Source organism: Rhinoraja longicauda, chromosome 36, assembly GCF_053455715.1.
Source record: "Rhinoraja longicauda isolate Sanriku21f chromosome 36, sRhiLon1.1, whole genome shotgun sequence".
Classification (NCBI taxonomy): domain Eukaryota; kingdom Metazoa; phylum Chordata; class Chondrichthyes; order Rajiformes; family Arhynchobatidae; genus Rhinoraja; species Rhinoraja longicauda.
In genome coordinates this window covers 13,961,331-13,983,456 of record NC_135988.1, presented here as the reverse complement: position 1 = coordinate 13,983,456, position 22,126 = coordinate 13,961,331, and the positions used below count along the sequence as shown (strand labels likewise).

The 22,126-nt window shown below is 47.7% G+C and overlaps 1 protein-coding gene across 1 annotated transcript in view; it reads right to left on the bottom strand.

The window, feature by feature from the left end:
• Window positions 1-6,035: 6,035 nt before the first annotated feature.
• Window positions 6,036-22,126, bottom strand: part of LOC144610319 (protein transport protein Sec24C-like) — a 36,384-nt gene continuing 20,293 nt past the window's right edge. Inside the window, exons 12-22 of the mRNA XM_078428930.1 lie at window positions 21,626-21,719; window positions 19,965-20,063; window positions 18,572-18,730; window positions 18,378-18,474; window positions 16,667-16,809; window positions 15,028-15,166; window positions 13,448-13,569; window positions 11,963-12,142; window positions 8,432-8,623; window positions 7,433-7,522; window positions 6,036-6,231 (exon numbers count right to left, since the gene is read on the bottom strand). Coding sequence (XP_078285056.1) covers window positions 6,091-6,231; window positions 7,433-7,522; window positions 8,432-8,623; window positions 11,963-12,142; window positions 13,448-13,569; window positions 15,028-15,166; window positions 16,667-16,809; window positions 18,378-18,474; window positions 18,572-18,730; window positions 19,965-20,063; window positions 21,626-21,719 — 1,456 coding nt within the window. The 3' untranslated portion in view covers window positions 6,036-6,090. The remainder of the gene's footprint in view (window positions 6,232-7,432; window positions 7,523-8,431; window positions 8,624-11,962; window positions 12,143-13,447; window positions 13,570-15,027; window positions 15,167-16,666; window positions 16,810-18,377; window positions 18,475-18,571; window positions 18,731-19,964; window positions 20,064-21,625; window positions 21,720-22,126) is intronic.

Sequence of the window (22,126 nt, the reverse complement as noted above, 5' to 3'; positions counted from 1 at the left end):
TCTTTTGATGCCTCCTTTTCACGCCTTGCCCTTCCTTATCTTTGTGCCTCCCTCTCCCCTGACTCTCAATCTGAAGAAGTCACCTGTCCCTTCTCTCCAGAGATGCTGCCTGTCCCGCTGAGTTGCTCCATCTTTTTAATGTCTATCTTCGGTGTTTCTCTATCGCGAGTAGGTGGTGCAGCGGTAGAGTTGCTGCCTTACAGCGCCAGAGACCAGGGTTCGATCCTGACTACGGGTGCTGTCTGTAGGGAGTTTGCACGTTCTCCCCGTGACTGTGCAGTGCCCAGCCCAGGCTGCTGCAGGACCTACAGCCATCACCTCTGTCCGGATTGTCCAGCGAACCCTTATCCCTCTCCTCGCCCGGCCACCTTCAGGGCTTCGTGCCTCAGGGTCGACCTCGAGGGCACAGAAGGATGGCAAGACCCCGGTCAAGTTTCTTACCGGCCCTTGTTCTTGCATCCCCCATCCCCCTCCTCTCCGGTTCTCCGGTCCTTGGGGACTCGGTGGCTCCCCCTGCAGGCCGTGGCCCATCGGTCTGGTGGCACGTCGTTGGAAGAGATGTGATCCTGTTTTGATGGGAATGAGCATCCAATTCCCTATTGTATGACTCTGTTTCAGGGCGGCACGGTGGCGCAGTGGTGGAGTCACTGCCTTACAGCGCTGGAGACCCACGTTCGATCCCGACCACAGGTGCTGTCTGTACGGAGTTTGCACGTTCTCCGCGTGTTAACCCCTAAGAAACCAAAGTGGTCATCTCTGAGACTGGGTCGAAGGAGATGAGGGTGGTCCTCAATGAGTATTTCTCCTCTGTCTTTACTGTGAAGAAAGACATGAAGACTGGGAATCTTGGGTCAGTCTTTGAAGATGCCTTGCAGATGGTTCTAAGGCATATGAAGGTCACCAAATTTCCCAGGCCTGATCGGATATATCCAAGGATGCTGTGAGAAGCTTGGGAAGAAATAGTGGGAGCCCTGGATGAGATACAAAGGTCATTGTTAGACTTGGGTGAGGTACTGGGGAAGACTGGACATGGAACAGTCAGTACAGCACGGGAACAGGCCCTTCGGCCCATAGTTTCTGTGCTGAACACGATAGCAATTTAAACCAATCTCCAGGGCAGCACAGTGGCATTGCTGCCTTACAGCGAATGGAGCGCCGGAGACCCGGGTTCCATCCCCACTTTGGGCGCTGTCTGTACGGAGTTTGTACGCTGGAATTTAGAAGGATGAGGGGGGATCTTATTGAAACATATAAGATAATTAGGGGATTGGACACATTAGAGGCAGGAAACATGCTCCCAATGTTGGGGGAGTCCAGAACAAGGGGCCACAGTTTAAGAATAAGGGGTAGGCCATTTAGAACGGAGATGAGGAAGAACTTTTTCAGTCAGAGAGTGGTGAAGGTGTGGAATTCTCTGCCTCAGAAGGCAGTGGAGGCCAGTTCGTTGGATGCTTTCAAGAGAGAGCTGGATAGAGCTCTTAAGGATAGCGGAGTGAGGGGGTATGGGGAGAAGGCAGGAACGGGGTACTGATTGAGAGTGATCAGCCATGATCGCATTGAATGGCGGTGCTGGCTCGAAGGGCTGAATGGCCTACTCCTGCACCTATTGTCTATTGCCTCCCCATGACCTGCATGGGTTTTCTCCGAGATCTTCGGTTTCCTCCCACACTCCAAAGACGTACAGGTTTGTAGGTTAATTGGCTTGGTAAATGTAAAGATTGTCCTTAGTGGGTGTAGGATAGTGTTAGTGTGCGGGGATCGCTGGTCGGCGCGGACCCGGTGGGTCGAAAGGGCCTGTTTCTGCGCTGTATCTCTAAACACCTCTGCCTGCATATCCTCCATCTCCCTGAGTTCCCTGCATATCCATTTGCCTATCAAAAAGCCTGTGAAACACCGCTATCGTATCTAACTCCACCACCTCCCCTGGCAACATGTTCCAGGCACCCACCACCCTCTGTGTGTAAAAAGAAAATTGCCCTGCATCTCCTTTAAACATTACCCTTCTCACCTTAAATCTAAACCCTCGTCTTTGGCATCCTCACCCCGGGAAACACATTCTAACTGTCTCCCCTATCTGCACCTCTTATGATTTTTAATATACATTTATCAGGTTTCTCCTCAACCGTTCCAAAGAAAACAATTCAGGTTTCAAGTCCAAACTCTCCTTGTAGCAAATCTCCTCTAAACCAGAGCATTCTGGTAAAAACAACCCTCTCCAAAGCCTCGAAATCCTTCCTGTAATGGGGTGGCCTGATCTGCACACAAATTCGACCTAACCAAACGTTTCTGAAGCTGTATTATGGCTTCCTGTTCGAAGATGTTGAGCTTGGCGATGGTAAGGCCTTCAACATTGACAATAGACAATAGGTGCAGGAGGAGGCCATTCGGCCCTTCGAGCCAGCACCGCCATTCAATGTGATCATGGCTGATCATTCTCAATCAGTACCCCGTTCCTGCCTCCTCCCCATAACCCCTGACTCCGCTATCCTTAAGAGCTCTATCTAGCTCTCTCTTGAATGCATTCAGAGAATTGGCGTCCACTGCCTTTTCTGAGGCAGAGAATTCCACAGATTCACAACTCTCTGACTGAAAAAGTTTTTCCTCATCTCAGTTCTAAATGGCCTATCCATTATTCTTAAACTGTGGCCCCTGGTTCTGGACTCCCCCAACATTGGGAACATGTTTCCTGTCTCTAACGTGTCCAACCCCTTAATAATCTTATATGTTTCGATAAGATCTCCTCTCATCCTTCTAAATTCCAGTGTATACAAGCCTAGTCGCTCCAGTCTTTCAACATATGACAGTCCCGCCATTCCGGGAATTAATCTAGGAAACCTACGCTGCACGCCCTCAATAGCAAGAATATCCTTCCTCAAATTTGGAGACCAAAACTACACACAGTACTGCAGGTGCGGTCTCACGAGAGCCCTATACAACTGCAGAAGGACCTCTTTGCTCCTGTACTCAACTCCTCTTGCTATGAAGGCCAACATTCCATTGGCTTTCTTCACTGCCTGCTGTACCTGCATGCTTTTGCCGGTGCCGCCTGGCTTGGGGAGGCAAGGCATTTTGCGGTCTGCTGACGTAGCAAAGACATTGGTTTCTCTTTAAGGGTTTATGAGCCTGTAAGCTACTCGTGATTGACCTGGACGATGACACGTTGGCCAGGCTCGCCTCAACGGAGCTGCAGGTCCAAAAGACAGAAGAAGAAGAAGAAGATGGCCTCCTGACTCTTGTGCTCAATGCCTTGTTTTACCCTTGAATCCGACCTCTGAAAGAAAGTATTTCACTGCATCTTGCGACATTAAAGTCCAATTGAACCCACTGCCACCCACTGGTACGCTGCTGTAATTGCAGGATGATTCAATTTGTGGTCGACACTCCCACCCAGTGGTGGACTACTGCAATTGCTGGCAATCTGGCAGTTCGTTCCAAACACCTTCTGAGTGGTGAACTTGCCCCTTTCCTTCTTTCCATTTTCTTAAACCACTTAAATCTTAAACCTGTGCCCTCCAGGTTTAGATTCCCTGGAATTGTTTAGAGTAAGAACAGGTTCTGCCCGGGTCGCTGGAGAAGTGAATTGCTCTTTGGTGCACAAAAGGCCCGAAAGGTCTTGCTTTCTGGGGGAATGAAGATGTGCAGAGATTAGAAGACGAGGGGGTGCAGGGAATGGAATGGAGTGGCAAATTGGGGCCGCCTGCAATTTCAGCAGTTCGCCACTGGGTGGGAGTGCCGACCACAAATTGGTGAACGCACAGCGTCTTTATTTAAAGAACCAAGAACCAGAGGACACAGGTTTAACGTGACAGGATAAAGATTTAATGTCTGATGGGCAACATTTTTCACACAGAGTGGTGGGCGTGCGGAATGAGGTGCCAGAGGAGGTAGTTGAGGCAAGTACTAAAACAACATTTAAAAGACATTTGGACTGGTACATGGATAGAAAAGGTTTAGTGAGATTATTGGCCAAATTGGATGGGTCAGCTTGGACTAGTTGGGCCGAATGGTCTGTTTCTATGCTGTTTGACTCTATAGGTACAACTTGAGCCAGAATGACAAACCATCAGGATTTCTGATGGATTGCAGGACAGCAATTTATAAAAGTTCTGCTGTATGATTCTCAGATTCAAAGGGTTAGTATTTCACCCATTTTTTTGGTCCGGGCAAGTTGGGCTGAATGGCCTGTTTCCATGGCTGTATGACTCTATGCTTTTATTGAAGAGGTGCGTTCGGAACATTGTCCACCGCACTCTCCACAAACGCACTGCCAAGAACCAGGCCAGACTCGGCCTGCAAGTCCTCCAGAGAGGGAAACAGAGCCCAGATCAGCGGTCGGCAGCCACGCTCTTCCTTCGACCCGATGGTTTTAGCCGGCGAGGAAAGGATGGGGACGCAGAGAGAATCGAAAACAAAGAGTGCCGGACGTAGCGGGAAAACAGGAAGTAAAGGTACAACGCACGTCAGAGGGTGGTGAATCTGTGGAATTCATTGGCACTGACAGCTGTGGAGGCCAAGACAAGGGGTATTTTTAAGGCAGAGATTCTTGATTAGTACGGGTGTCAGGGGTTATGGGGAGAAGGCAGGAGAACGGGATGGAGAGATGGTTCAGCCGTGATTGAGCGGTGGAGTGGACCTGATGGGCCGAATGGCCTAATTCTCCTCCTATCATTTATGAACATGGAACTTTAGACAGACTGGATCTGCATTTTTAGAGATTTAGAGATACAGCTTGGAAGCAGGACCTTTGTCCCACCGTCCCTGCCATCCATCGATCACCCGTTCACACCAGTTCCATGTTAGTCCACTTTCTCATCCACTCACGACACATTTGGGACAATTTATAGTCCAATTATCTGACAAACACGCTGGTCTTTTCACTTGTGTTTTCACCGCACATTTGACAATAAAAGCACCATTGTGTGGAAACCGGAGCACCCGGAGGAAACCCATACCTTCACTTATTCTCCCAGCCATCCAATAATTGCTCATTTACCAATGCCCCACCCTAATTCCTATTTACTAGTGCCCCACCCTAATTCCTATTTACCAGTGCCCCACCCTAATTCCTATTTACCAGTACCCCACCCTAATTCCTATTTACTAGTGCCCCACCCTAATTCCTATTTACCAGTGCCCCACCCTAATTGCCCATTTAGAAACAAACATAGAAAATAGGTGCAGGAGGAGGCCATTCGGCCCTTTGAGCCAGCACCACCATTCATTGTGATCATGGCTGATCATCTACAATCAGTAACCCGTGCCTGCCTTCTCCCCATATCCCTTGATTCCGCTAGCCCCTAGAGCTCTATCTAACTCTCTTTTAAATTCATCCAGTGATTTGGCCTCCACTGCCCTCTGTGACAGAGAATTCCACAAATTCACAACTTTCTGGGTGAAAAAGTTTTTTCTCATCTCAGTTTTAAATGGCCTCCCCTTTATTCTTAGACTGTGGCCCCTGGTTCTGGACTCCCCCAACATTGGGAACATTTATCCTGCATCTAGCTTGTCCAGTTCTTTTAAAATTTTATACGTTTCTATAAGATCCCCTCTCATCCTTCTAAACTCCAGTGAATACAAGCCCAGTCTTTCCAATCTTTCCTCATATGACAGTCCCGCCATCCAGGGGATTAACCTCATGAACCTACGCTGCACTACCTCAATAGCAAGGATGTCCTTCCTCAAATTAGGAGACCAAAACTGCACACAATACTCCAAATGTGGTCTCACCAGGGCCCTGTACAACTGCAGAAGGACCTTTTTACTCCTATACTCAAATCCTGATGCCTAATTCCCTAATTACTGGTGCTCTCCTGTGCGCACGTGAAGATGCTCGCACATATACACACACGCGCATGTACAGCCATGTACGCACACGTAGGTACACACATGCATGTAAAGCCATGTAAACATACACAGTACATACACACGTGACACAGGTGCTGGCACCTATATGCATGCACATTTCGCCATGTACACATACACACATGTACAGCCACGTACACAGTTCATTTTTATAATAATTAAATACATTTTTTAATTTTATTTTTTAAAGGAGGCAAGAAAGCTCCTGGAGCTGAGGTTGGGTGGGGGCTATTGGAGGGATCGCTGGATGGAGACGTGGATATGAGAGAGGAAGTCTGCATACGAGGCTCCCCCACTGGGACTCTTGTCTTCGACCAGGTACTGTTGGAACCGTCTCTCTGCTTCATCCGCCTGTTTCACGATGAGCAACTGGAACGACAAGTGAGAGCGTGCGTTAGTCACGGCGATTCTGCTTCTCCTGTCAACGTCTGAAAGGAGCAAGGTTTCAAAGTGCGGGTTCGGAACTCCCTTACTGATGCAGTCTCTGTCTCCATTTATACCCCACCTTGCCTCAGCAAGACCAGCAGCATAATCAAGGACAAGTCGTGCCTTGGCCACACTCTTCTCCCCTCTCCCATTGGGCAAGGGGTAGAGTAGTGTCGCTTCTCCATGAATCTGTACACTGTAAATGGATCGATTGTAATCATGTACTGTCTTTCTACTGGCTGGTTAGCACGCAACAAAAGCTTTTCACTGTACCTTTGTACACGTGGCAATAAATTAAACTAAACTGAACTGCCCTTCCAAAGCACAAATATAAACAATGTTCCATTATCTCCCACCTTTCCTAAACTAGAGCCAAGTTTGGTTTATTATTCTCACTGGGACCAAGGTACAGTGAAAAGCTTTTGTTTGTGTCCGAGCCAGTCAAAGACGATACATTAATACAATCAATAGATACAAAGTGCTGGAGTAACTCAGCAGGTCGGACAGCATGCCTGACACGCTCAGTTACTCCAGCACTTTGTATCTATCTTTGATATAAACCAGCATCTGCAATTCTTTGTTTCTACATGAATAGGTTTGGACAGATACAAGAAACAGTTGGACGGATACATGGATAGGAGAGGTTTGGAGGGTTATGGACCAAGCGCAGGCAAGTGGGACTGGGGTAGCCGGGTGTGGGCGAGTTGGGCCGAAGGGCCTGTTTCCACACTGTATCACTCTATGACTCTATGAATACAATCGAGCCACCCGCCGTGCACAGATAAAGGTCATTTTGAAGTGGGGGTTGCTTATTAGGTGGGAGAAACTAATTTACACAAAGCAAATTACTCCAAACAGCGATGTGAAAAAGGGGCAGATGATTATCCTTGCCTTGATGTGCCCATTGCTCTCTCCTCTGCCCTGCCCCTCCCTTCCAACACATCTCCTATTCCCCCCTCCCCACCCCAACCCCCACATCACCAGTGTATCAATAACCTCTCGTCTCTCAAGGTCCACTATCCAAGAGCAGGTAACGAAGAGAGACACAGAGTGCTGGAGTAACTCAGCGGGTCAGGCAGCATCTGTGGAAAGGATAGGTGACTTTTCGGGTCGGGACCCTTCTTCAGACTGATGACAAACTTGCCTTTAGGAATCTCGGCCTCTCTTTACGAACCCTGGCGACGATGCCTCGGATTTGCCGTGAGAGTGCATTATCCAGCACGGGGAGAACGCCCTGAAACACAACAAGAGGAACGGCTGAAGCCAATGTTTCCTTGAGGATGTGCTGCCTTCCATCCCCCTACCCACCCCCGCCACCCCAAAGGCCATGGACTGCACCAACACATTAAGTTTGAGTTTCTAATTGCCTGCCGACCAGCGATCCCCGCACACTAACACTGTCCCACACACACGAGGGGCAATTTACAATTTTACCAAGCCAATCAACCTACGAACCTGTACGTCTTTGGAGTGTGAAGAACAGTCTGATCATTCCCCCTCACAGGGGAAGGTCCTGTCCGTTGAGCCTCTTGTGAACAGGGCGGCACGGTGGCGCAGCAGTAGAGTTGCTGCCTTACAGCGCCAGAGACCCGGGTTCGATTATGACTATGATTGCTGTCTGTGTGGAGTTTGTACGTTCTCCCAGTGACCTGCGTGGGTTTTTCCTCCCACACTCTGAAGACGTACAGGTTTGTAGGTTAATTGTTCTTAGTGAGTGGGATAGTGTTAGTGTGCGGGGATCGCTGGCTTAGTTTAGTTTAGACATACAGTGCAGAAACAGGCCCTTCGGCCCACCGGATCTGTGCCGACCGGCGATCCCCACACATTAACACTACCCTACACACTCACTAGGGACAATTTTTACATTTACCAAGCCAATAAACCTACACACCTGTACGTGTTTGGAGTGAGGGAGGAAACCGAAGATCTCGGAGAAAACCCACGCAGGTCACGGGGAGAACGTACAAACTCCGTACAGACAGCACCCGCAGTCGGATCGAACCCGGGTCTCCGGCGCTGCATTCGCTGTAAGGCAGCAACTCTACCGCTGCGCCACCGTGTCACCTGGTTGGTACGGACCCAGTGGGCCGAAGGGCCTGTTTTTCCGCGCTGTATGTCTAAAGTGTAAAGAGATGGTACTGACCAGTCCGCAGTCGACCGCACTGAAGGAGGGCACGCCAAAGACATTCTGGATCCACTCAGTGGGGGCGTACATCCCGATCCACAGCAGCAGACTGAGTCCATCCGCCAGCAGGTAGAAGCCCTTGTCTGACAGCCACCTGCGTGAGCATCGGGCAGCACGAGGCAGCAACGCTTGGCTCCCACTCACATCGTGCTGCCGTAGAGAGAGAGAGAGGAACATAGAAACAGAAAATAGGTGCAGGAGTAGGCCATTTAGCCCTTTGAGCCAGCACCACCATTCAATGTGATCATGGCGAGTCAGGTTTAACACAACTGCCCAGTACAACCCCTGCTGTTCACATCAGTCTCCTTTACTCTAGAGCAGTGGTTCCCAACCTTTCAAATATAGCGACCCATTTTAGAACAAGCAATCATGAAGCGACCCCAACCCTTAAAATATCTTATATATACATTCGGTTTTTGTACAACAAACTGCCATATATTGCGATTATTGAATTATAGATTATTTATTCATAAAAAATTCCAAAGCTCCTACAAACATTAATTAATTGCAAATCAATTCAAAATTGTTCGAACACACAAATTTCCACCGTTATGTAAAATATGTTTATGAACTGACTTTAATGAGACGGCTGGTATTGCAGTTTTTTAGCTAGCAATTCTATCCTGGGCTCCGTTGTCGATATGGCACACCTCAAGTCGTCTTCCAGATTTAATTTATTTCGGTATTTGTTTTTAAGGATGAGAAGTTGGGAGAATGCTGCTTCACATAAGTAAGTTGTTGGGAAGGGCAATAAATTCCTTATCGCGATTTCTGATATTACTGGGAATTTTTGGAAACTTTTTGCCCAAAATTCTTGTAGTTGCAATTCACCAAACCATGATTTAGCTTCAAAATTGTTTTTTAAGTCGATGAACTCTTCTTCTGCTGCTTCAGGGATATTAGATACATTGGCATTGAATGGGTTGATTGTAAGGGAGAAAGATTTGCAACATTCATCAGGAAAATAACTTCTTAATCGAACAGTAAGAATTTCCAAATGCTCTTGTATCAAGCTATATAAGTCATCGATGTTAATTTCATTTGCCGCTTCTTCAACAAATTGGACAAGTGTTGGGAACATGTATAATTTCTTATGGTTAATTTTGGTGATCCAGAGTTCCAATTTCATTTTGAAAGACGATATGTTTTCAGACAAAGATATTATCGTACTTTCCTTACCCTGTAATCCTGTATTAACACTATTAAATATCTCAAAAATGTCGACCAGGTATGCCAATTTGCACAACGTAAATTCATCCGTCAACAATGATTCATATTCGCTTGCATTTTGAGAATCGAGAAATATTTGAAGCTCTCCTCTTAATTCAAAAAATCTCTTCAACGCCTTTCCTTTCGAGAGCCATCTTACCTCTGTGTGAAACAATAGTGCTTCATGCGTTGATCCCAAATCCTCACATAAAACTTTGAAGAGCCGTGTTGCAAGTGGCCTTGATTTAACGACATTTACTGCTTTAATCACTCGGTTAAGCACTTCTTTCAATGGTTCAGGTAACGTCTTGGTAGCTAATACTTGTCGATGAATCATGCAGTGAGTCCCAATTACTTCTGGAGTCACTTTTTTAACCAACGATTGGAAGCCAGACTTACAGCCGAGCATTGCAGGTGCCCCGTCAGTACAAACTCCGCATAATTTCTTCCATTCAATTGAATGTTCATTAAAGAAATCATCAATTAAATCAAAAATATCAGCAGCAGTAGTTGAAGTTTGCAGAGGCTTACAACACAAGAATTCTTCTTTAATTTTTTCATTTTTATAATAACGAACATACACAAGAAGTTGTGCAAAGTTTGTCACATCAGTAGTTTCATCAAGCTGTATGCTGAACAGCCCAGTTGGAGTTTCTTTTAATTCTTGAATAATTTGGCATAAAATATCCTCGGACATATCTGTTATCCTTCGTTTTACCGTATTGTTTGACACGGATAGAAGCGATAATTTATTTACCGCTTCAGGACCGATCATGAGACGTACAATATCTTTGGTGCATGGAAAAATAAGATTCTCAGCTATTGTGTGTGGCTTTTTAGCACGTGCTATTCTTAATGCAACCGTGTATGAAGCTTCAATGGCGGCTACATTTTTGTTTTGAAATAATCCACTGCTATCAAGCCGGCGGCTTTTGACACCAACAACTTTTGCTTTAAAAAAGTCAATACTTTTATCTTTCAAATCAGGGTGCTTAGTTTCGAGATGTCTTTGAAGTTTAGCTGGTTTCATAGACTCATGAGCAAGAACTTCCAAACATACTACACACTGTGGTCTTTCCACACCTGCATTAACTATGTCAGTGAATCCCCATTTCAAGAAATCATCACTGTACTTTCTCTTTCTTACACTCATTTTTAAAGGGTTAAGAATCACTCGAACAAAACTAACTACGTGTCACTGCAAGCGCGCGTACAACACTAGGTAAGTGGGAGGAGCGACAGCGGTGGCGCGACCAAGACAAAACAGAAACCAAAAATGTTCAATACTGGCTTGAGTGACAACACGTTGTGTTGAGTGACTTAGGGAACTGTTACATTTAGTTTCATAGTATGAATTTATATAACTATCTTAATATGCATTTCACCGTGTTTTATATAATATTCATATCAGCTCAAAATCATTTAACGACCCCATGGCATTGGTGTCGCGACCCCATTTGGGGTCGCGACCCACAGGTTGGGAACCACTGCTCTAGAGATACAGCCCTTGTCCGCACCGACCAGCGATCCCCGCACACTAACACTTACCCTACAAACGCACTACCAAGTCAATTAACCCACAAACCTGTGTGTCTTTGGAGTGTGGGAGGAAACCGGAGATCTATGAGAAAACCCACGCAGGTCACGGGGAGAACGTACAAACTCCGTACAGACGGCGCCCGTGGTTAGGTTTGTGTGCTTGCCTGGACCACCGTTCACCATCTCGTGGACCTGCCCACTACCATTACTCTCACACTGGTCTCACTACACTAGGATGTGGAGGAAGGAACAGCAGACGCTGGTTTACACCAAAGATAGGCACAAAGTGCTGGAGTAACTCGGCGGGTCAGGCAGAATCTCTGGAGAAAAGGAATAGGTGATTTTCCGGGTCAAGACCCTTCTTCAGACCCTTTTTCTCCAGAGATGCTGCCTCACGTGTTGAGTTACTTCAGCATTTTGGGTCCATCTTCAGTATAGACCAGTTAGGATGTCTGGAACATAGAACAGGCCAATCGGCCCACAATGCCTGTGCAAAACATAATGCCAAGACCATCTCTTATCTACCTGCACATAACCCATATCCCTCCACTCCCTGCATATCCATGTGACTGTCTAAAGGTCTCTTAAATGTCACAGTCTGACCTGAAACATCACTCATCCATCCTTTTTTCTCCAGAGATGCTGGCAGACCCACTGAGTTACTCTTGCACGTTGTGTCTATCTTTAGCCTCTGTTCAAGGCAGGCAAGGTTGGCGGCGATTCCACAGTCAGGATACTTACTATTGGCAAGAGGCAAGGGTAGAAGAAGTCATTGGTCTCTGCAATATCCATGGACATGACCACGTGCCTGAGGTAGGCTCTCTCAGCGATGGGGGATTCTGGCCCTTCAAGCAACACTTTGCTCTTCCGCAGGCAATTCACGTACAGAGGCAGGACTTTTAGAAACTGGGGCATCACCATCTATTGGAGAGCAAAGCATTAGAATTAGTTCCAACACAAGGTGGCGCCAATGAGCGTGACTGGACTTTCCAACTCTGCACAGACAGCACCGGTGGTCAGGATTGAACCTGCGATGTTGGAGCTGTGTGGCAGCACATCGATGCCCTGCAGCGCTGTGCACACACAATACAGACGGAGGATTAATGTGGTGTGAATGACCAATAGTTTTGACGGCACGGTGGCGCAGCACTAGAGTTGCTGCCTTGTGGCGCCTAGACCCCGGTTCGATCCTGCCTGCGGGTACTTGGCTGCGCGGAGTTTGTACGTTCTACCTACGTGACCTGCGTGGCCTTTCACCGAGATCTTCGGTTCTCTCCGACACTCAAAAGACGTCCAGGTTTGTAGGTCAATTGGCTGGGCAAAACATGTAAATTGCCCCCAGTGTGTGTAGGATAGTGTTAATGTGCGGGGATCGTTGGTCAGTGTGGACTCGGTGGGCCGAAGGGCCTGTTTCCGCACTGTATCTCTAAACTAAACTAAACTCCGCACAGATAGCACCGGTGGCCAGGATTGAACCTGGCGTTATGGGGCCACAGTTTAAGAATAAGGGGTAGGCCATTTAGAACTGAGACGAGGAAAAACTTTTTCAGTCAGAGAGTTGTGAATCTGTGGAATTCTCTGCCTCAGAAGGCGGTGGAGGGCAATTCTCTGAATGCATTCAAGAGAGAGCTGGATAGAGCTCTTAAGGATAGCGGAGTCAGGGGGTATGGGGAGAAGGCAGGGACGGGGTAATGATTGAGAATGATCAGCCATGATCACATTGAATGGCGGTGCTGGCTCGAAGGGCCGAATGGCCTCCACCTGCACCTATTGTCTATTGTGGCAGCACCTCTGTTAGCAGCATATAATGCAGACAGAACATTCTGTAGTGCTGGTGGTGAATCTGTGGAATTCTGTGCCGCAGGAGGCTGTGGAGGCCAAGTCAATGGATATTTTCAAGGCAGAGATAGATATATTCTTGATTAGTGCGTGAGTCACGGGTTATGGTGAGAAGGCAGGAGAATGGGGTTAGGAGGGAGAGATAGATCAGCCACGATTGGATGGCAGAGTAGACTTGATGGGCCGAATGGCCTATTTCTCTCCTATCGTTTATGAGCTTGTGATTAATGAGCTGTGATGTGAAGAACTAATAACATCAACTGCAATGATCTTGGATTCCAGTCACTGACCGTTCCATCACCATTCATGGCAGCGGAGTGAAACCCAGATAACCTACGCTACCTCATGCCAAGGGTGGCATCAAATGGTCACCCACCCTGGTCTCACCTGGCCCCTGTGGGCTGGAGCTTGGGCACAGTGCTTTCGGTAACAGGCCAACATCCGCATCACCTGGCTCACCAGCTCGCCCCGCACCGTCTCGGTGGAATGACTGAGCACCATGTGGTAAGCTGCCAAGACAGAGATACACACACAGTCAGTCACTGGCAAATCTGCCGGCCACGCAGGGAAGTTTTCCCTATGGCCTTGTGCAGCCAAGGACTACTTTAACAACAGGGCAGCGCGGTGGCGCAGCGGTAGAGTTGCTGTCTTACAGCGAATGCAGCGCCGGAGACCCGGGTTCCATCCTGACTACGGGCGCCGTCTGTACGGAGTTTGTACGTCCTCCCCGTGACCTGCGTGGGTTTTCTCCGAGATCTTCGGTTTCCTCGCACGCTCCAAAGACGTACAGGTATGTACATTAATTGGCTTTTTAGATTTAGATTTTTAGATTTAGAGATACAGCGAGGAAGCAGGCCCTTCGGCCCACCGAGTCCACGCCGTCCAGCGATCCCCGCACATTAACACTATCCTACACACACCAGGGACAATTTTTGCATTTACCCAGTCAATTAACCTACATACCTGTACGTCTTTGGAGTTAACGTAAATTGTCCCTAGTGTGTGTAGGATAGTCTTAATCGCTGGTCGGTGCGGGCTCGGTGGGCCGAAGGGCCTGTTTCTGTGCCGTATCTCTAAACTAAAAACTGAACTAAACATCATAGTAAAGTAACAGAGGAAAGAAAATGAAGGAAGATGCACAATTATTTTTGTGAACCAACTGATTAATCTCCTCGGCTGGCCGCGCGCGGCCTGGTGATTAACTTCAGTTGATCAGACGCTCCACTGCATTGCTTGAAGGTTTGTAACACACTTCACACTGCAGCGAGAGACATTTCCTCACTTTCAGGGCTCTCTGGCACTGTCTCACTTGGTGTAGATACCCAGTGCCGAGACTGGTAGATTTTTGGGCACAGAGGAGATTTGAAAGCTGTTGGTAGACACAGAATGCTGGACCCTAATGCGGTCTCACTAGGGCCCTGTACAACTGCAGAAGGACCTCTTTGCTCCTATACTCAACTCCTCTTGTTATGAAGGCCAACATTCCATTGGCTTTCTTCACTGCCTGCTGTCAGGCAGCATCTCTGGAGAGAAGGAATGGGCGACGTTTCGGGTCGAGACCCAAAGGTTCCTTCTCTCCAGAGATGCTGCCTGACCCATTGAGTTACTCCAGCATTTCGTGTCTACCTTCGATTTAAACCCCCAGCATCTGCAGTTCTTTCCTGCACATTTTGAAAGCTGGTGGGTCTATTCAGGAGTATGGAAGCTCCATGGGTTCAGCCCTGATTTTATTGAATGGAGCAAGCTCGAGAGATGTTATCCTTCAGTTATCCCTCAGTTCAGTTTCGTTTATTGTTACGTGTACCGTGTTCCCCCCTCGTCCTTCTAAACCCCAGCGAGTACAGGCCCAGTGTCGTCTAATGCTCATCGTATGCTAACCCTCTGCACCCTTGCCTTCTTTGGACGGTTTGCAATGTGGAACTAGCTTGGCCCGCTACTGCGTGTGACCAGTCTGCCGCGTTACTCACCTGACTTGGCAAAGTAGTTCAACAGGGTTTCAGCCTGTGATGTCCTGAAGGTGTCAGTCAGCTGGCTGGAGCAGTTGAGGACAATGTTATGGATTCTGAGTCTGCGCTGACCATTGACTGTTGTGTAGAGGAGCACAAACTAGGAGCAAGCAACAAGGATGGTCAGCTCAAGGTGTGAACACAGAACAGAACATAGAACAACACAGGTATCACAAAATGCTGGAGTAACTCAGCAGGTCAGGCAGCATCCAGGACAGAGAGAATGGGTGACGTTTCGGGTCGAGACCCTTCTTCAGACTGAAGAACTGAAGAAGGGTCTCGACCCGAAACGTCACCCATTCCCTCTCTCCTAGATGCTGCCTGAGCTGCTGAGTTACTCCAGCATTTTGTGATACCTTCCATTTGTACCAGCATCTGCAGTTATTTTCCTATAAAACAACACAGTGTAGGAAGGATCTGCAGATGCTGTTTTAAACCAAAGATAGGCACAAAAAGCTGGAGTAACTCAGCGGGACAGGCAGCATCTCTGGAGAGAATGGGTGACGTTTCGGGTCGAGACCCTTCTTCAGACTGAGAAGGGTCTCGACCCCAAACGTCACCCATTCCTTCTATCCAGAGATGCTGCCTACCTATTAACGATTTAGATGTGGGAATTAAATCTGACATCTCCAAGTTTGCAGATAACACAAAGCTGGGTGGCAGTGTGAGTTGTAATGAGGATGCTATGAGGCTGCAGGGTGACTTGGATAAGTTGGGTGAGTGGGCAGATGCATGGCAGATGCAGTTTAATGTGGATAAATGAGAGGTTGTCCACTTTGGTGGCAAGAAGAAGAAGGCAGATTATTATCTGAATGGTGTCAGATTAGGAAAAGTGGAGGTGCAACAAAACCTGGGTGTGCTTGTACATCAGTCACTGAAAGTAAGCATGCAGTTACAGCAGGCAGTGAAAAACGCTAATGGCATGTTTGCCATCATTACATGAGGATTTGAGTTTAGGAGCAAGGAGGTACAGTTGTACAGGGCCCTGGTGGGACCACACCTGGAGTATTGTGTGCAATTTTGGTCTCCTAATTTGAGGAAGGACATTTTTGCTATTGAGGGAGTACAGCGTAGGTTCACCAGGTTAATTCCCAGGATGGCGGGACCGACATATGATGAAAGAATGGGTCGCCTGGGCTTGTATTCATTGGAATTCAGAAGGATGAGAGGGGATCTTATAGAAACATATAAAATTCTTAAAGGATTGGACAGGCTAGATGCAGGAAAAATGTTCCTGATGTTGGGGGAGTCCAGAACCAGGGGTCACAATTTAAGAATAAGGGGTAGGCCATTTAGGACTGAGATGAGGAAAAATTTCTTCACCCAGAGTTGTGAATCTGTGGAATTCTCTGCCACAGAAGGCAGTGGAGGCCAATTCACTGGATGTTTTCAAGAGAGAGTTAGACCTAGGGCTAAAGGAATCAAAGGAATATGGAGAAAAAGCAGGAACGGGGTACTGATTTTAGATGCTCAGCCATGATCATATTGAATGGCGGTTCTGGCTCGAAGGGCTGAATGACCTACTCCTGCACCTACTTTTCTATGTTTCTATGTCCCACTGAGTTACTCCAGCATTTGTGTTGATGTTGGGAGGATTTACCTGTATGGGCACACCATCCTCCTCATGCAGTGTCCCATAATGTTTGAACTCCACCACCAGTGTCTTGTCACTGTCAATAGCAGCCAGTTCCATCTCACTCGAGTTCATGTGAAAGGAGCCATAATATTTGGTCGCTCTGATACCTGGGGCCCAGAACAAAACAACATTTAAGTCACTGTACAAGGTGCTGGAGGAACTCAGCAGGTCAGGCAGTATCTTTCAATCCGTATCTGCAGTCCGTATCTTTTGTGTCAAGATTCAAATCACATCTGCCTCTTGTGCTGGTCTCAAATCAAGAGAGGGATTACATGCCTTGGCAGGGTCCCAAGCTGAAACATCGACTAGCCCTTTGCCTTCACAGATGCTGCCTGACATATGGAGTTTGGTTTTGGTCTCGTTGCTTAAAGTTTAAGAAATTGGATGCCCGGTTACCTTTTGACAACTTACAGTGTTAGACAATAGACAATAGGTGCAGGAGGAGGCCATTCGGCCCTTTGAGCCAGCACCGCCATTCAATGTGATCATGGCTGATCATTCTCAATCAGTACCCCGTTCCTGCCCTCTCCCCATACCCCCTGACTCCGCTATCCTTAAGAACTCTATCCAGCTCTCTCTTGAATGCATTCAGAGAATTGGCCTCCACTGCCTTCTGAGGCAATGTTAGGCAAATAATGTGACTGAAACATTAATCTGGCTGGGTTATGCTCTTGTTTTACTACTGGGACATAGGTAACATTCTCATAATGTCTTGTCTGAGGGAAGATCCTATACAAGTTACAGGTTTAGTTTAGTTTAGAGACAGGCCCTTTGGCCCACTGAGTTCGCGCCGACCAGCGATCCCCGCACACTAACACTATCCTACACACTGGGTATAATCAGCCTACAAACCTGTATGCCTTTGGAGTGTGGAAGGAAAATGGGAAATCCCAGAGAAAACCCACGCAGGTCACGGGGAGAAAGTACAAACTCCGTACAGACAGCGCCTGTAGTCAGGATCGAACCGGGGACAGCAACTCTGCCGCTGCGCCACTGTGCTGCCCAGGTGGGTAACATACAGTGGCTGTAGTGATAAAGAGGAGCTGAGATGGAGATTTGAACAAGAAGCTACTTGCTCGGGCAGGGTATAAGTGGGGAAGAAAGGGGAGAGAAGTGCAGTCATTAGAAGAAATGTTTGAGTCAACTTGAGGCTTACTGAAGGGGGTGGTTAGTAAGCAGTGAGTCTTTGACAGTGATTTTAGAGATGCAGCAAGGAAAAAAGGCCTTTCGGCCCACTGAGTCCATGCTAACCAACGTCTCCCGTACACCAACACTATCCCAAACACTCGGGACAAGTTTAACGAAGCAAATTAACCTACAAACCTGAACATCTTTGGAGCATGGAAGGAAACCGGAGCACCTGGAGGAACCCCACGCGGTCACAGGGAGAACGTACAAACTCTGTACAGACAGGATCAAACCCGGGTCTTTGGCGCTGTGAGGCAGCAACTCTACCGCTGGGCCACTGCACCCCACTGTGCTTACAAGTACAGAGTGAGTCAGGTTATGGCAGTTCCTGGAGGCATCTGATAACTGGTCAAAGAAGGAAAAGCGATGAAGAAAATGGGTTCTATAGCTTTGGGTTTTATGCGAGGAATCAGTGAAGATATTGTGGAGGTTCACCTGGAAAGTATTACATGGACACAGCAAACACTCAGAAGATCAAGAAAAGTACCTTTCCTTGTGTGGACGTTCATGGCAGCGTGGAACGCCAGCACCTTCTCCACGTTCCTCTGAATGTCTCCCTGGAACTGCTCTGCATCTCCCCGAGCCTGCCAAGCACATCAAACGAGTTCTAGCTACTGAGCCAAGACAGACCCAGAATAGACTTAGATCGAGCTAAAGCTGTCTGATTAAGAAAGGTGTAACCTTGAAGTTGCTGTAGTGGTAGAGGTTTCCCCCGGTCTTGAAGGTCACCAGAAGCAGGGAGGACGTGTCCACATGCTGGTCAGAGAAGAGGAAGAGGTCCACAGAGCAGCCTTGCTGCACGCACTGCTTGGCCAACGTCTGGTAGTAGCTGCTCTGAGGCTGGAACAAGGACCGACACCTCAGCGCAGACAGCCTCAATCTCTGCGCTGATCCTTTTAAACACTTCATGCAAGTAACAATACACTCCTAAGCCCCTCACCCACTCCTCAGCCAAGCCAGCTTGAGGAAACTGCAGTGCAAATTAGTTTAGAGATACAGCATGCCAACAGGCCCTTCGACACACCTAGTCTGTGCTGACCAGTGATCCCCGCACACTAGCATTATCCTACACACACTAGGGACAATTTTACATTTGTACCATGCCAACTAGCTTACAAACGTGTATGTCTTTGGAGCGTGGGAGGAAATCGGAGCACCTGGAGAAAACCCATGCAGGTCAGGGGCAGAGCGTACAAACTCCATACAGACAGCACCCGTGGTCAGGATCGAACCCGGGTCTCTGGCGCTGTAGGGCAGCGACTCTACCGCTGCGCCACCGTGCCGCCCACGTAATACCCCGTAACTTTAGCGCAGCCTCTGACCTCCTGTCACAAAGTGACATGGCTTGCTTGTGGATCAGGGGGGTGAAGGACATGCTGGGAAATAAATTAAACACACACGATCTGCAAATTATTTTAGCGATTCCTTATGGAAGGTTAATATGTGACAGTTTTCTTGTTACCCAATGTTTTCCTTTGCCAAATACATGAAATTATTTCAAACTGAAATAAGGTGTGTCAAATCATGAGGGGAGCGTATAAAATCATGAGGGGGGTAGAATCTTTCACCCAGAGCAGGGGAATCAAGAACCAGTGGGCACAGGTTTAATAAGAGTGGGGAAAGATTTAATAGGAACCTGAATGGCAACTTTCACACACACAGGGTGGAACGATCTGTCAGATGAAGTAGCAGAGGCAGGTCCAGAAACATCGTTTAAAAGACTTTTGGGCAGGTTGGTGGATAGAAAAAGTTTATAGAGAAATGGGCCAAATGCAGGCAGCTGTGACCCGCATGGATGGGACAAGTTTCTGTGGATCTCCGGTTTCCTCCCCCACTCCAAAAACATTTGGTTTGTAGGTTAATTGGCTTTGGTAGAATTGTACATTGTCACCAGTGAGTAGGATAGTGTTACTGCGCGATCCGCTGGTCAGCACGGACTCGGTGGGCTGAAGGGCCAGTTTCCGCACAGTATCTCGAAACTAAAACTAAATATGCAACTGCAAAGTATAATTCCTTTTGCACATTTATATCTGTGGGCACCGCCATGTTTTGGCACCCATTTCCCATTCCGTACCTGCTCCTTGCCAGTGTTGTGGTTCCTCAGGGTTCCCTGTACAGCCACGGTAGGCAGAGAGGTGTGGAATATGACAAGTTTGCCAAAGCATTCGGCAGCCTGATGGAGTCAAAAAGAAAGATGGGGACAATAATTAGTGCCTTCTTCCAAAACCAGATCCTGCCAGTCGTAGAGTCATCGATTGATACAGTGTGGAAACAGGCCCTTCGACCCAACTCGCCCACACCGACCAACAATGTCCCAGCTACCCTAGTCCCACTTGCCTGCGCTTGGTCCATAACCCTCCAAACCTGTCCTATCCATGTACCTGTCCAACTGTTTCTTAAACGATGGGATAGTCCCAGCCTCAACTACCTCCTCTGGCACCTTGTTCCATACACCCACCATCCTCTGGGTGAAAAAGTTACCCCTCGGATTCCCATTAAATCTTTTCCCCTTCACCTTGAACCTATGTCCTCTGGTGTTTAGTGTTGGCACTCACTGCATTTAACTCCGTGCTTCCCACAAACTCCCCACAGGCTTTTGTTCTTCTTATGTCACCTGCCACTGAATAAAGTTTTCACCCACTAATTTGCACTAGCTAAATACAGCTTAAATTGCCTTGTCTCAAGCTGTCCCCTAGTTATCAACCATCTGATCTCCGCTTGGGTAGCTTACAACCCAACACTATGAACAGTAAATTCCCCAATGTTTGGTAACTACATGACCCTAACCCCCTCCCTCCCCCATATAACATACCCCCTCCCTCTCCCTGTGCCCCCACCTGCACTCACACCTATTTCTCCCCTCTGCTTCCACCTCCATTCCTCTCTCCAGCTTCACAATTTGCAACTCTTCAATTCTTTTGTCTCAGACCTTGTGTTTTTCATCTCTGGCCTTTGTCATAAGGCCAACTCATCGTGAATCAAAGTGGATCTATTGTCCCTCTGAAGAAAACCATTACAATTTACAGGGAGATAATTTTCATACTGTAAGATTCCCATGGAGAGCTAACGAATCCACTGTTTTTGATGCTGGTGTGCAAAGAGTTGCCTCATTAGATCATTACTGCAGACTTTTATCAAGAGCTGCCTTGTTCATCGGTCAAACCTCAAGTAATGGCCACAAATAGACTCTCGTTGAACGGTTCGCGGGTCAGTGTCCAGTACAGGATCCAATACAAGAAATATTGGTTTAGGTGGGTGGAAAGGTGGGGAAACCAAGGAAAGTCGGCCAGGACATTGGGAGACCTCAACAATCAATTAATGGGACCCAAGTATCAATGACACTCTTGCAATGTCTGATTGTAGTGCGGACTGCTATATGCAATGTACAAGCTATCGTGAAATAAATGGGCGAAACCTACTTTGTTTAGTTTAGAGATAGTTTAGAGAGGTCCTTCGACCCACCATGTCCGCGGCGACCAGTAATCCCCAGATATCCCCCTACACGCACTAAGGACAATTTACCAAGCCAATTAACCTACAAACCTGTACATCTTTGGAGTGTGGGAGGAAACCCATGTAGGTCAGGGGAGAACGTACAATCTCCATACAGACAGCACCCGTGGTCAGGATCGAGCCCAAGTCTCTGGCGTTGTAAAGCAGCAACGCTATCGCTGTGCCACTGTAATGTCCTGCTGCCATGCCCAAAGTTCAAACTCAAAGCTGCCATCTTGTTACCTTCAGAGCTTCCAGACCAGCCTGGATTACTGGGCCAAACAGCACGTCCACTTCAGGAGTGTCAGCAAACAGCAATGGGATCCTATCCAGCAAACTGGAACAGAAGGGCAGAGGAAACACTGTGAAACAAACAGAAGATCAAACCCCTTCCATTCAGTGCAACCAGAGGTTTAAGGGCAAAGAAGATCCTTTGCCTTTACAGGGAGACCAAGGGATTGGTGCACCACTGTTTTGACAATGTTTAGTTTAGAGATACAGCGCAGAAACAGGCCCTTCGGCCCACCGAGTCCACGCCGACCAGCGATCCCCGCACACTAGAAACATAGAAAATAGGAGTAGGCCATTCGGCCCTTTGAACCTGCACCGCCATTCAATATGATCATGGCTGATCATCCAACTCAGTATCCTGTACCTGCCTTCTCTCCATACCCCCTGATCCCTTTAGCCACAAGGGCCACATCTAACTCCCTCTTAAATATAGCCAATGAACTGGCCTCAACT